General features: G+C 41.1%; 1 protein-coding gene across 1 annotated transcript in view; it reads right to left on the reverse strand.

Annotated features, from left to right (window-relative positions):
* Positions 1-14,786, reverse strand: part of FER1L6 (fer-1 like family member 6) — a 178,545-nt gene that overhangs the window by 136,056 nt on the left and 27,703 nt on the right. Inside the window, exons 7-11 of the mRNA XM_043991801.1 lie at positions 14,160-14,316; positions 12,605-12,791; positions 9,668-9,860; positions 6,431-6,771; positions 240-348 (exon numbers count right to left, since the gene is read on the reverse strand). Coding sequence (XP_043847736.1) covers positions 240-348; positions 6,431-6,771; positions 9,668-9,860; positions 12,605-12,791; positions 14,160-14,316 — 987 coding nt within the window. The remainder of the gene's footprint in view (positions 1-239; positions 349-6,430; positions 6,772-9,667; positions 9,861-12,604; positions 12,792-14,159; positions 14,317-14,786) is intronic.

Below are 14,786 nucleotides of genomic sequence, written 5' to 3' on the forward strand. Positions count from 1 at the left end.
TCTCATAACCTGTCTTGGGTCTAAAATCCCATCTCAGAAATGATAGGCCAAAATAAAGGAGATTACTCTGGCAATAAATTCACTAAATAGTGTTTTGCTTTGTTTTCCTATTAAAGTGTGGAGCTAAAATTTTCCTCTACCTAATTGCACCATTATGGACAAGAATCATTTGTTAAAGTAACACATAACTGTCGACATTGAACTAATCTTTGTCCTAACAGGCTCTAGGCCAGACTTACCTACAGAAACCTCAAAGCTAATAGGTTTGTCTCCAATTTTCCGGTCAATCATAGTGGCTTCAAAAAATGCTCCAAAGAGTAGGAAATCTTCATATTTTTCTGATACAATCTATAGAAGAGATAACATATATTCAATAATATCAGCTTGGGATATTTTTAGTTTCATAGATTTATTTTTCTTCCAGGAGACTGAATCAGCAATGTTTACCTGACTCCAGTATTCAAAGCATTGATCCTGCATAAATTACAGATGACTTATTATATTAGCTCAACATGCACTTTGATTAGCCAATGTTTAGCACAAAGCGAGATCAGAAAACTGATCCAAATGGAGCTGTTTGTCTGAATTGTTTCAGGCCTAACTTGAATTTTGAAGACCCAGCCACAGCACCTGACAAAAAACCTCATACACAGTAGGCTCTCAGTCCATTTCTTATTGACTGAATAAATGACTATCAATCTGTTTTGCATCATGGTAAGAACCCATGTGCATTTGCTGTAGCTAGTGTTATAAAGAATCATGGCAATTACAGCCGAAGAACCTTGTTGATCAATAGTCCAGTCCCCTCATTTCTTATAGCAGGAAATTGGGACTCAAAACTTAAATGAGTGTGTGTGTGTGTGTGTGTGTGTGTGTGTGTGTGTGTGTGTGTGTGTGTGTGTGTGAAAGCAGGGAAGTTAGAAAGAGCCGTTGGTTTAGAAAGAAAGAGAAAGCATTACTGAACATGTTTTCATAGAAGAATGAACTATAATTTTCTTAGGTTTGTCCTTAAAATATTTATTTACCTTATTTTTATTTGTTTGTTTTTGTTTTTGTTTTTTTGTGGGACAGTGACTTGCCCAGGGTCACACAGCTAGTAAGTATTAAGTGTCTGAAGCCAGATTTGAACTCAAGTCCTCCTAAATCCAGTGCTCTATCCACTGTGCTACCTAGCTGCTCCCACCTTGTTTTGTTTTTGTTTTTGTTTTTTTTTTTGGCAATGGGGGTCAAGTGACTTGCCCAGGGTCACACAGCTAGTAAGTGTCAAGTGTCTGAGGCTAGATTTGAACTCAGGTACTCCTGAATTCAGGGCCGGTGCTTTAACCACTTCACCATCTAGCTGCCCCCTCCCACCTTGTTTTTAAATAAGGTAAAAGTTAATCTGAGTTAAATCAGTTAAAGGAAATATATATATATATATATATATATAAACATATATGTGTGTATATATGCATATATATTTAATGTTTAATTTTGATACATTTATTTTCTATGGTTTCTTTTTTAACTATTTTTTTCAATTATCAAGATTTTTTTTTCTCTCTCCCATGTCCCTAAACACTGGGAGGGACAGAGGGAAGGATGGAAGGAAGGGGAGGGAAAGAGAAAGGGAAGGAAAAGAGGAAAAGAGAAGGGAGAAAGAGACAGAGAAGGGGAAGGCGAAAAGAAGTGAGAAAGAGAGTGCTCAGATTTTCCTGAGGGATACAAAATAGATGCAGCAAAGTATAATACAAGCTACAGTATGATGGAATTATAAGAGATAATCAGGAAAAGTGATCCAGGAAATTTAGTAGGAAAAAACCCTAACTTTCAGTTGGGGAGATAGAAAGACTTTCCCACTTGCATACTGTAGAGTCAGCAACAGCAGGTTGAGTTGAGATAGTGCCTGACTAAACAATGCCATGGGAAAGTGCATGATGCAGATCTTCCTGCTATAAATCCAACCCCCTTTCCACTATATTATGCTACCTCTCTTGGCACACACCTAAGTTAATAGGAATGGAGATGCCAGACCTATTGAAAGGACACATAACCTCAAGAGATGATGGCTCAAAGACAAGGCCCCTTTTTATCCATGAATTCACTAGCAGAAAATCCCAGGAGAATGTTAGAATTCATTTTCACATGAACCCATCTGTCAGCATAGTATTTGTCAACAAGCACAAGGAGTACAGTCCTGGACCAAGTACCAACTCAGCTACGAGCTGCTTTTAGCCATCTGCAGGTCCCAGAAGAATATTCTCCTTCCTGGCTCTGATGGTGGGAATGCCTAGTAGACATTGAAGCTACCCTGGGCATTTCTGGAAAATCCTGATTCTTTAGTGGGCATTTCAGCCAAGTGGGTCACTTGAATCCCATCCCAGAAGGTATTTTTTAGTCCTAATTAATTTTTATTTTTGTATTTCAAGATATCCTTGAAATAATAGAGCAAATTTGTAGGTGACTAAAATTGCATAATATTGCCTTGGTCAGACTAAGTTGTTGTTCAGGTGTTTCAGTCAGGTCTGACTCTTCTTGACCCTATTTGGGGTTTTCTTGACAAAGATACTGGAGTGGTTTGCCATTTCCCTCTCCAGCTCATTTTACAGAAAAAGGAACTGAAGCAAACAGGGTTCAGTGACTTGCCCAGGGTCATACAGCTAGAAAGTGTCTGAGGCCAAATTTGAACTCAGGTCTTCCTGATTCCCATGTTGGTGCTCTACCCACTGCACCACCTAGCTTCCAGAGTTATATCCAGCCCTAGTTTCCTTTATGACCTCCAGCGTCCCATTACCAACTGCCTGTTGGATATTTCAAACTAGACAGGCATCTCCAACAAAACCTATCTTAAACACAACTCGTTATCTTTCCTCTTAAATCTATCACTTTCCAACTTCCCTGTTTCTTACAGAAGGTACCACCATTTCTCTAGTCACCCTGGGTTGCAACTTTGGCATCCTCTTCACCTCTATTCTCTATCATACCACTTATTCAATCTTATGAATTTTACCTCAACAACTCATCCATCCATCCCCCTTTTTCCACTTATGGCCAGCACCCTAGTTCAAGCTAAAGGAACTCTGCAGAAACCCATGAAGGGGGAGCAGGAGGGAAAGGAAAGGGGAAGAAAAGAGGGAAGAAAGATAGGAGGAAAGGAAGCAAAAGAAAGAGAGGGAGGGGAGGGATAAAGGAAGTATATATTGAGCCACCTACCTTGTGATAGGCACTGTGCTCAATTGCTTTACAAATGTTATTTCACTTGATCCTCACAACCACCCTGTGTGGTAAGTATTAATGTTATTTCCATTTTATTCTTGAGGAAATTGAAGCAGAAATAGGTTAAATGACTTGCCCAGAGTCACAAAGCTAGGAAGTGTCTGTGTCCAGATTTGAACTCAGAGCTTCCTGACACTAGATGGAGCATACCATATAGCTACCCTTGAACAGAAAAGTAAAGGGTAGAAAGAATAGTCCGTTTCAGATCGAGCATAAAGTATGGGGAAGGAAATAATAAGGAGTTATTGTAGAAAACTAGAGTAATATAGATTCTAGAAATTTTTGTGTTCCAGGAAAAGGAGTCCTTGTTTTTGATGGGAAGCCACTAAAGATTTTTTTTGAGCAGATAAGTGATATAATCAACTCTTTACATAAGCCTTGAGAGTGAATGAGATTGTCATGACATGATCGCTCCAAAAAACATCCAAATAAGGTAATAGGAAAATGCCCAGAGCAGCAAAACTCACAGAAGAATGTGCTGAAATCATCTTCTAACCAAGAACGGCTTGGAAGGTCAGAAGGAGAGAGCTGCTGTGCTGATACAGGAGTCGGGCCCAACCCCACAGTCACCCTGACACAGATCCAGTCTCAGGAAGTCCTCACCAGAGAAGGAGACCCCCAGAGCCTCTGAATCAGCTGAAACACCAGGGTCATCTGGAACTAAGCTCACAGTCTGGTGAGTGGGCTGAGCCCTGGGCAGGGGAGAGACTACAGGGGTCTATGCTGGTGCTAAAGCAGAACTTGGATTTTACACCCCTACTGAGAACCAGGTGGTAGGCTCAAGTAGAAGTGGCCCAGGTGGGGGAGGGGCACAGGCTCATCGGAGCTAACAACCACAACACACAAAGCTGGTTGATTGGCAAGTTGGTGTGGGGTCATCTAGGACCAGGAAACAGGCTGGGCAAGGGAAGAACCTGATTCTCCTTAAATCATACCACCTGGGACTTCTTAAGCTTGGGATACTGCAGCCTGGAAACAGTGCCCCACTTTAAGGAGCTAAAAGTCTAGTAAAAGAAAGGCAAGATAAGCGGAAAGAGAAAGGTGAGGACTATAGAAAGTTTCTTCAGTAACAAGGAAGACCAAGGGGCACCCTCAGAGGAAGATGTCAACATCAGGGCCCCTATATCTAAAGCTTCCAAGAAAAATACGAATTGGTCTCAGGCCATAGAGGTGCTCAAAAAGGACTTTGAAGATAAAGTTAGAGAGGTAGAGGAAAAAATGGAAAGAGAAATGAAGGTGATGCAGGAAAGACATGAGAGAGTGAATGAGATTGCTCTTAGAAAGAAAAGAATGGACGCATGAAGACCTATGAGAAGGTGACTGAAATAGGGAAAAAAACAAGGCCAGCACAGGCTGGCTGACAGTGGGAACAGAGAGAACAAGGATGGAAGATGTTTCAAAGGGCAATTAACAGAACTTGGTATGAAAAAGGAGGTCAAGAGTCAAAGAGAATACCAAAGTTTCAAACATGGGAAACTGAATAGTGACAACAGTCAGAAATAGTGAAATCAATAGGGAAGTCCAAATAATATCTTTCACTAATAATAGTAATTACAATAGCATTTACATAGTATTTTAGGTTTACAGACTACTTTATATGTTATCCTGTTTGATCCTCACAACAATCTATATGATAGATGCTATTATTATTCCCATATTACAGATGAAGAAACTGAGGCTGATAGAGGTTAAATGACTTGTTCAGGGTCACACAGTGATTAAGTATCTGAGGCAGGATTCACATTCAGGTCTTTCTAACTCCAAGGCTAGTGCTATCTATCACACCACCTTGCTGCCACTGTGGCTATAGAGAAAGATTCTATAGGCTGCAACTTTGTTGCTGTTCTTTGTACTAGATTCTTGAAGACCAATGACATCGGCAAGTGAATTGGATTTCAGTGAGGCAGGGCTGTGTGGAGTCATCAGCCTCACTTTCTCCCCCAGAGTTGCCAAAGTCCATGCAGTGGGATACCTTTGCCTTTTTAAGCTAAGGTCTTTTCCAGGTCTCAGTTTGTCTGGCTGTAAAAGCAATGCTCAGGAGAGGGTCAGATTAAATCAAGGCCAAGGGATAGAGGCCTCTGTAAAAAGAGGGACTTCAACTAGATGCCTGATAGAGGCCTCAGTTTCGAGGTTTCTTTCAGACGGCGAAGTCTGGTTTATTTCATAAATCACCGTATCTAAGGTAAAGTGATGAGCAGCAGCACTTCACAAAGCTTTTCATCATTTAACTTCTGATCTCTTTCTGTACCAGTTGACCCAGAACAAGGCAACCTTCCGGATATTGTAATGAGTTCATAGAATAAGAGTTAGAAGAGGCCTTGGAGACCATCTTGTCTCACATTTTCATTTTACAGGTGTAGAAACTGAGAGGTCACATGGCCAGTAAGGGTCAGAGAAGAGATTTGAACCTGGGTCTTCCTGACTTTGAGTCCAGCACTCTATTTACTGTACCACACTGCCTCAGAGGAAAACAGGAACTGATAAGACTATCCACCTCCTCACCCTACCTCCAATCAATATTCATTTGTTCTCACAGCTTCAATGGATAAAGAAAAGAAATTAGTTTCTTTCTTCCCCTCCCCCCACTGTACCCAGCTTGCCCTTGGTCTATCCCTCCAGTCTCAGTCCTCATCCTGTCTTGGCTGGTCAGCTTTTAATTGTTTCTAAAATCTAATAGAAATCAGGAAAAATCTGAAAGTAATTGGGCAATAAACCTGTTAAAACATAATATTTACACACACACACACACACACACACACACACATATGTATACGGGTACACACATTCCCCTTACTAGTTCCTTTTAGTTTAGTTTCTATGGGAATCTATTATCTACAAAGGAAGTCGGAGAGAACTTGATCAGGGCAGATGGTTATGATGTGTGACAGAAAAGGGGAAGGCCGATACTGAAGAATGAAGACTGGACTATTGCCAATATTATTAGTTCAATCTACTCTAATCCATCAAATATTCATTAACCACCTTCAACCAATAGATACGAGGCATTGTTCCGGCCATACAAAACCAAAATGGAAAATAGTCCCTGGCTCCAGGGAGCTTATTTATACTCTATGGAGAAAATCAAATGTGTAGCCACTTGATATTAGAAAACTCTCTGCAGGTGTTCACTACACTCAGCATCACATGCTCTAACCATAAGCCCATTCTGACTAACCTCTGGTGGCACGTCAAAAGGCTCTACTTCAGCCTCTGTTGAATTGGTCTTATCTGAAGGCGGGTGTGCTCTTCCTTCCTCCGATTTGTCTGTCTTGTCCTTTCCCGAGCCTTTGGAAGCCTTGTCTTTAGAGAGCTTGAGGTCCTTCAGGGCCTTTGAAAACTTAGACTCCTGTGTCCCACCCGAGAGAATCTCCACAGCAACTTCTATCAGGATGCGGCCCCTAAATGAGACCCCTTCTCCAAAGCCTTCATTCAGTTCCTGGTAATCATCCATCAGGCTGTGGTTCCTGGGAGAGCCATACAGGTTGATCCAAGCAGGTCCAAAGGTGGGCAGGAAACCTAAGGTGATCCATAAAGTAATGATGATGATAATGATAACTACCACCACAGCAAATAATAATAATAGCTAACATTTATATAGCACCTACTGTATACCAGGCACTGTGCTAAATACTTTATAAGTTGATCCTCACAACAACTCTGGGAGATAGATGCTAATTATTGTTATCCCCATTTTATGTGTGAGGAAACTGAGACAAACAGAGTTTAAATGACTTGCCCAGGGTCACACAGCTAGTAAGTATCTGAGGCCAGATTTGAGCTCAGGAAGATGAGTCCTCCTGTTTCTCAGCCCAGTACTCTATCCCCTGTACCACCTAGCTGCCCCTAGGCAGGGTCACATAGCCAGTAAGTGTCTGAAGCCAGATTCTAAGTTGGGTCTTTTTGATTCCAGGCTCAGCACTCTATCCACAGCACCATCTAGCTGCCCATGTTATTCACAGGGCAAACTAAATGTACAGATGAACTTTGCCTTGAAAAATGAAAAGACTGCTGAAAAGTTGCATTATAACTTTTTTTTTTTACGTTGAGTCATGATTTCATTAGTGTAGGGTACTCCCAATATGGAAACCTCTACCTCTATTACAAATCAACCCCTTATTTGCAGTTGAGAGAACGTTGAATTTCTTGGGTCACTGATAGGGTAAGTGACTTGCCCACATTCAAACAGCCAGAAACAAATGTTGAACCCAGGTCTTTCTAACTCCAAGACTGGCCTGCCATTCAATATACCATGCTTCACATCTGAATTATAGACATAGAATGTTAAAACTAGGAAGGGTTTTTGAGATCATCCAATTCATTTTGTAGAGAAGGAAACATGTCCCCAAAAATGTGAAGTGACCTCTTTGACCTAGTACCCTAGATCATCCAGTGAAAGGACCAGATCATTGTGCTTTCTATTAGACCACTAGTCAAATTTATATCAAATACTATTTTAGATGTAATAAGAAGCTTGGTATTTAAAGTGACCCTATGCTGAATCCTTTAAAAAAGAAAAAAAACAACAGGACAATGAGGGTTAAGTGACTTGCCCAGGGTCACAGAGCCAGTAAGTGTCAAGTGTCTGAGGCTGGATCTGAACTCAGGTCCTCCTGAATCCAGGGCTGGTGCTTTATCTACTGTGCCACTTAGCTGCCCCCTTGAATCCTTTTTAAAATAAGGAATGAGCTCATAGACTATTTTGTTGCCATGAATTCATCTCTTTTTGTCAATTAGTGCTTTCATAGCTTGTTTTCTTAAAGAAAGAGACATACTTCTATTTCTGACCATACCTAATTATCTTTGATATAACCATTCATTATCATTAGAATTATTCTTCAGGCTATATCTCTTTCACTGACAATCTGTAAGAAAAACAAAGGAATGAATAAATGATGCAGAGAGATCAAGCGGTGGGTGGTGAGGAGAACAGCTTGATCTTACATCAGCAAAGGAACCACATATTTTCACCTCTCAACCTGACAGGACTAACTCCAAATGAGCTGAGATAGGAGGCAATAGTTTTTCCTTCCTCGTGTTTGCCTTATTTCATGGCTCACAAGGGACTAATGTACCTATGGCAAGACCAGTCATTATGCAAAGAATGAAGAAATCAAAAGAACTTAGAGTCTCTGCTAAACATATTTGTGCTCTGAGCAAAGTTTGAAAATTGCTCTCCAGAGTGTTGCGGTAACTCAGAGGCACTGAACCTTCACTGCAATATATGTGACTTGACTTTTCACAAAATGCCTGCATGCCTTGAAGAGTGGCATTAAATTATATGCATTTATTTTTTTAAATGTCATGTAAAGTGTTCCTTCTTATGCCTTAGGCATATGCATACTTTGCATATCCCTAATCTCAGCTCTCTTCCCTCTTTCCTGTGTTAGAAAGTGCTATCTCCAGTTGGAGGTGTTACCGATTATTGTGCTTCATTGGATATTTTAATCAGGCCTCAAAAATCAGTGTGGCATTTACTTGGAAATATTTAGGTTACAGCAAGGGGAAGTTTTGATTCCTTCTAGGACCAGGAGGAATGTAAATGTTACAGCTAGAATTAAAATATTACAATTGGCATCATAATACTATAAAACCAAAATGCAAAATTATCCCTGCCTCCAACAACAATAAATACAAAATTATCAGGCAACAACATTGGCAAGGCAAAGGTTAACAGAATGCTGGAAGATAGGAGGTAGCTGGGAATTATACTATGATAGGGTATGGGATATGGAAGGAGAATGCAGAAGCTCCAACTAGGTATTGATTTCAAAGGGGAAAAATGAGAGGTCTCAGAAAGAGAAAGAAAAAGTGTGGCCAAAGTATAGGTCAGAGTTTAAACAATGAATTGGAAAGCATTGAGTCATTATATCAACAAAGATGGTGGAAGTAGGACATGGGAGGTGCTAAATGAGTTTGATATACAGGAGTGATAGACTGGATGTTAAGGAAGAGAATGAAGTGTTAGAATGATCCAAAGTTAGGAAAGCCAAGAAATAAAGTTTAAGCTAGAATCTTTGAGCTAGTAACCAAATGACAGTTTGCCATGCTCAGCACCTGCTTTAATAGCATGGTTTTTAAGCATGATATGCTGGCCATACCTATTCCATTTTTAAGGAATTCAGGCTATTAGATGCTAGTATACAAACCCTCCCTTTTATGCTGTTCAAAATACTTTTATGTCCAAAATGTAACTTATATACTCAAAAATAAGTAATAGTGTCAATAGATGATCCTTATTTTTCCATGTTCTTACATATTTTTTACTTAATCATAGAGACATAGATTGTTGGAGTAAGAAGAAAACTTGTTATGACCAAGTTCAATCCTACCTTTTGCAAAGGAAAAAAAAAACTCAATCAGTGATGTTTGGGGGAGCCACTTTGACCCAGAAGCTGGTCACATTTCAGATTACCTTTATCTCCATCCTGCTCATTAGCGATTGTCTTCAAATCAATGAAGTGTGTTGCCAAGGCCACATCATTCACGCTGCCTTCATCCCACACCTGGATTTTAACTCTTCGACACAAGGGAGGGAACATTTCTTTGAAGATGATCTGTTCATGCCACACAGGATCTGCACAATTTTTCTTCACTGTAGTCCTCCCCTAAAAACAAATGACTGGTGAGTGAATTGTTGATGGATGCTATGATGATGTTCTTAACAAATTCAAGAACCCTTTTCAAAGCTGCTATAGCAATCGAGCAGATGACCATTCTGATGCCTTCCCAGTGTGGCTCCAACCTACCTTTTCAGGCTTCACATTTTCACTTTTTTTTCCCTTTGTGTATTCTACATTCCAGCTAAACTGTTCCCCAAACTTGAACTCAGCATTCCAGAAGACTGTCCTCCATGCCTAGAACATGAATCATCTGGCTTCTGCCTCTTAAAATCCTTAGCCTCCTTCAAGGCTCAGTTCAGAGTAACTGTCTTCTGTGGGAAGCCTTTCTTGATCTCCCTAGCTCTTAGTGCCTTCTCCCTCCTAGAAATGAATTGCATTTATATATGCATATATTTTTATCCATCCCCCTTACCCCCACCTGGGCCAGAGAAATGTAAGGTCCTTGACAGAGATGCTTTTTGTTTTGTTTTGTTTTTGTATTCCCAGCACATAATAAAAAATAAGTACTTAGCAAAAGCATGGGCAATTGAATTAGGAACTGGGGAGTTAAAGTCCTTATGACAACTCCACTCAAATGCATCATTATGACAAGAAGGCAGCCATCCCAACAGAATAATCTCTGGTAGGTATGACCAAGCTCAAAAAGTATGATGTTTGACTGGGCTTCATGTTCTACTGTGGACCAGATAGGGTATCTGCCTAATACCAGGATAGCTACAAGGGAACAGATTTTTCAACCATATCAATTCCTGAAGACAATCTATGAAATTGTAAAGTGATTGGAGTCTATATAAGTGAAAGGATAGTACTGTAAGGTTTATATTCCAAGAGAGAGAAAAAGACCTATTTGTACCAAAATATTTATGGCAGCTCTTTTTGTGGTCACTAAGAATTGGAAATCAAAGGGATATCCATCAATTGGAAAATGACTGAACAAGTTGTGGTATATGATTGTGATGCAATATTATTGTGCTATAAGAAATGACAAGAAGGATGACTTCAGAAAGGCCTGGAAAGACTTATATGAACTGAAAACACTAGCTGCTTAATAAACTTATGTTGAATTTTGCTGAATTAGATTCAGATAAGCCTTTGAAGGATGAGTAGGATTTGGGCAGGTGGGGATTAAACCTCCACCTGGAAGTCTTGTCACCATCTCAAACTCAATATATCCAAACCAGATTCATTATCTTTCCTTCCAAACTTGCCTAGTTTTCCATGCTTAGTGAATAGCATGAGCTCAATAAATGTTTGTGGATTGGTTGCTTTTCAGCATATGAGCATGGAGGAGCACAATGCTCTCATCTTTTTTTTGGGTGGGGGGCAATGAGGGTTAAGTCACTTGTCCAGGGTCACACAGCTAGTAATTGTCAAGTGTCTGAGGTCGGATTTGAACTCAGGTCCTCCTGAACCCAGGGCCAGTGCTTTATCCACTGTGCCACCTAGCTGCCCCCTACAATGCTCTCATCCTACAATGGCAGATCACACTGTAGTAGGGGCAAGAAGACCTAGGTTCAAATCTTAATCACTGGGGCAGCGAGGTGGTGCAGTGGATAGAGCACCAGCACTGTATTCAGGAGGACCTGAGTTCAAATCCAGCCTCAGACACTTAACACTTACTAACTGTGTGACCCTGGGCAAGTCACTTAAGCCAATTGCCTCACTAAAAAACAAACAAACAAACAAATCTTAATTATGACTCTTCGAAGCTGTGTTACCATGGACAGATTCCATAACATCCCTGTAAGCAGACATTTTTGCCAAGTGGACTTGATATTTGTTGCATTTCTAGCTGTTCATAGGCCCTACACTTTAAGAGGCCAGACATTGACTCAGAGAGGCAGCAAGTGAGAGAACAGAGATGGATTCCAGCTGCTACTAAAAGGAATCTGGAATTTACAGCCTGTCAAATCCCCTTCCACCATCCCTTCCATCACCAAGGCAATGTTGTCTTGTCACCCACACACTCTCCTTCCTCATTCTGCTCTTCTGTAGCTTCTCCATTTCAAACTTGCCTTTGATGTTCATTTTAATCCAGTTTTACTGGGTAATAATAAAACTGTATGTTTAATTGTGCACCTAGGCTGACAATGGTTTAGGTAGTAAGACTGAATAGTGTGGTAAAATATGAAAGTTTTTAACAGTTGGTTAGGATAACTGAAAGACGCCAGTTTTTCAAGGACCACCCTTTTGGGGAGGAGATGAACAGTTCGCCTGCTGCGCATGTCAGACTGCCTGCCGGGTACAGTCCGCCTGCTGCGCATGTCAGACTGCCTGCCAGGTACAGTCCGCCTGCTGCGCATGTCAGACTGCCTGCCGGGTTTTTTGACTTCCGGGGTGGAGAGAACGAGAGTAGGCCTTTTTGCCTGCTTGGCAGGACTCCTGGCGGCGCGGCACAGACGGTCTCCCTCACTCCAAAGGTGGCCTTTTTGGTTTGGTGAGTTTTTATAAGGAATATAGACTAAGCCTAGATTTAAGACGATTTGTACTGTATTTCTATTTTCCTATCCTTCTAATCAACAACACCTTATATACAATAAAGGCTCTATCTAGAAAACCAGAAGTTTCTTCCATTTACTAGTCTGGGAGATAAATTAAGGGAAAAGTTAAGTAGGGGAGATTTATGATCTAATATCCAATTTTAAATCTCACAATAGTGAGATTTGTCCCAGGACCCATAGCTCCCCCTCCCCACTTTGGGGATGGCCTTTGTCAGAGCTATCACTTACCACCTGGCCTGCAAACGTGACTTCCACAAAGGGATCTACCAGGTCCTTGCTGTCTCCCACGAATGCTTTGGTGACATTGGCCATGATGCTAGAATTCATTTTGGGCAGGCCCTCTGCTCGATAAAGTCTCACGTAGAATCTGGCCCAAGGTCTCTCAGAGGGGAATCCTTGTGGGACCAAAAGGTTCCTTGAAGAGACAAAAAACAAAAAAAAAAAAAGAAAAAAAACAACTGATCTGTCTCAGGAAAACAAACACAGAAGTGAGAAAGAAGGAAATTGGTAGCTATGAGGATGGTTTTTAAAGATTGGGATTTTTCCACCTAAAGAGAGGGTGAGTATGAAAGGAATTATAATCATGCCTCAAAAATAACAAAGACTATGGATAAGGCTGCTAGGGAGCACAGTGGTAAGAGTGCAGGGCCTGGAAAAGGAAATGGTCAAGAAAATCCCAAAAAGGGGTCATGAAGAGTCAGACAGAACTAATGGACACAGCAACACCATGGTGAATGCAGACTTTTAAACCCCAAAAAGGGGTCATGAGGAGTCAGACAGAACTAGGGACACAGCAACAACATGGTGAATGCAGACTTTAATCTGTGAATGATGGGGTACCTCTAATCACCATCTTAAAAGTTAAAAGAGGGGCAGCTAGGTGGTGCAGTGGATAGAGCACCGGCCCTGGAGTCAGGAGGACCTGAGTTCAAATCCAGCCTCAGACACTTAACACTTACTAGCTATGTGACCCTGGGCAAGTCACTTAACCCCAATTGCCTCACCAAAAAAAGAAAAAAAAAGTTAAAAGAGACAGCACCACTTCACTTAGCTGACAGTAAACTGGAGGGCCTCATGGTTGTCCCCAATCCCAACCTACCAATGGTTGATATAAGCTGAAATTATAAATTTCTTCAATAAATTTAAGTCCTTGGGTGACAGAGCTTTGATGGATTATCCAGAGAAGCAAGGATACTGAGAACCAGCATTAACCTTGGATGTTATTCTCACAGAGCACAACCATGACTTCTGAGACAGGTATTTTAATAAACTCATTAGAGAAAGAGTCCTGGATTGGCTGGAACATTGCAACATAATGTGACAGTTATTGAGGATCATCAAATCATAACTGTAAGGGACCTTAGAAGTAATAGAGTCAAGCCCCCTCATTTTAATTTTAATTTTTAATTTAATTTTTTTTTTGCGAGGTAATGAGGGTTAAGTGACTTGCCCAGGGTCACACAGCTGATAAGTGTTAAGTGTCTGAGATCGGATTTGAACTCAGGTCCTCCTGAATCCAGGGCCAGTGCTTTATTCATTGTGCCACCTAGCTGCCCAAGCCCCCTCATTTGAAAGATGAGGAAATTGAGGCAAAGAGAATTCATGTGACTTTCCCAAGGTCACATAGGTAGTAAGTAGCAGAGCTGCAATTCCAACTCAGACCCTTCAGTACTTTCTATTCTGCAGGAGAAAAGGAAGGGGGGGGGGAGGAGGATATCAAGTTTCACAGAACAGCCCCACACTTATTTTTCTTTTTTAAACAAACCCAGATGATCATTCTCACTTTTCTATCTGTTCTTCAGCATCAGAGGTTTTGGGATTGGCCTTCAGGATGTCTCCTTTCCCAGCCACACTGATATCACATTTCAGATACCCCTTGGTCCCAGTCCTGATATCAGCTGGGTCTGTGAGAAGGGCCCACTTATCACAAAACTGGTGACCTGGAAGAGGACAGATGAAAGCTTAGGCATCAGTGTAGTTAAAAGAGGAAGGTTTCCCCAGCCCCTCTTAATTCTAGTACTTTCCCTCTTTATTGTGGTTTATTCTTCGTTTTTTAAGAGGACCATGACATCAAGGTGATGATGTCATGACTTGCATTGAACTGGATTTAAGTGAAGGAGGGCTGTGCATGGTCACCAACCTCAACGCTCTCTTCCAGAGCCATCTGGGTCCAGTGGCACGATATACATCAGTACAACTGGAGATGGCCCCAGATGTTTAAGACAATTGGGGTTAAGTGACTTGCCCAGGGTCACACAGCTAGTAAGTTTCTGAAGTGAGATTTTAACTCAGGTCCTCATGACTTCAGGGCCAGTTCTCTATTTACTACTATGCCACCAAAATGAAGAGGCTGAAGTAGATCACCTTCAAAGTCACTTCCAGTTCTTATGGTCTTTGCCTCTATCCAATG

Source organism: Dromiciops gliroides, chromosome 1 (assembly GCF_019393635.1).
Source record: "Dromiciops gliroides isolate mDroGli1 chromosome 1, mDroGli1.pri, whole genome shotgun sequence".
In the NCBI taxonomy this organism is placed as follows: domain Eukaryota; kingdom Metazoa; phylum Chordata; class Mammalia; order Microbiotheria; family Microbiotheriidae; genus Dromiciops; species Dromiciops gliroides.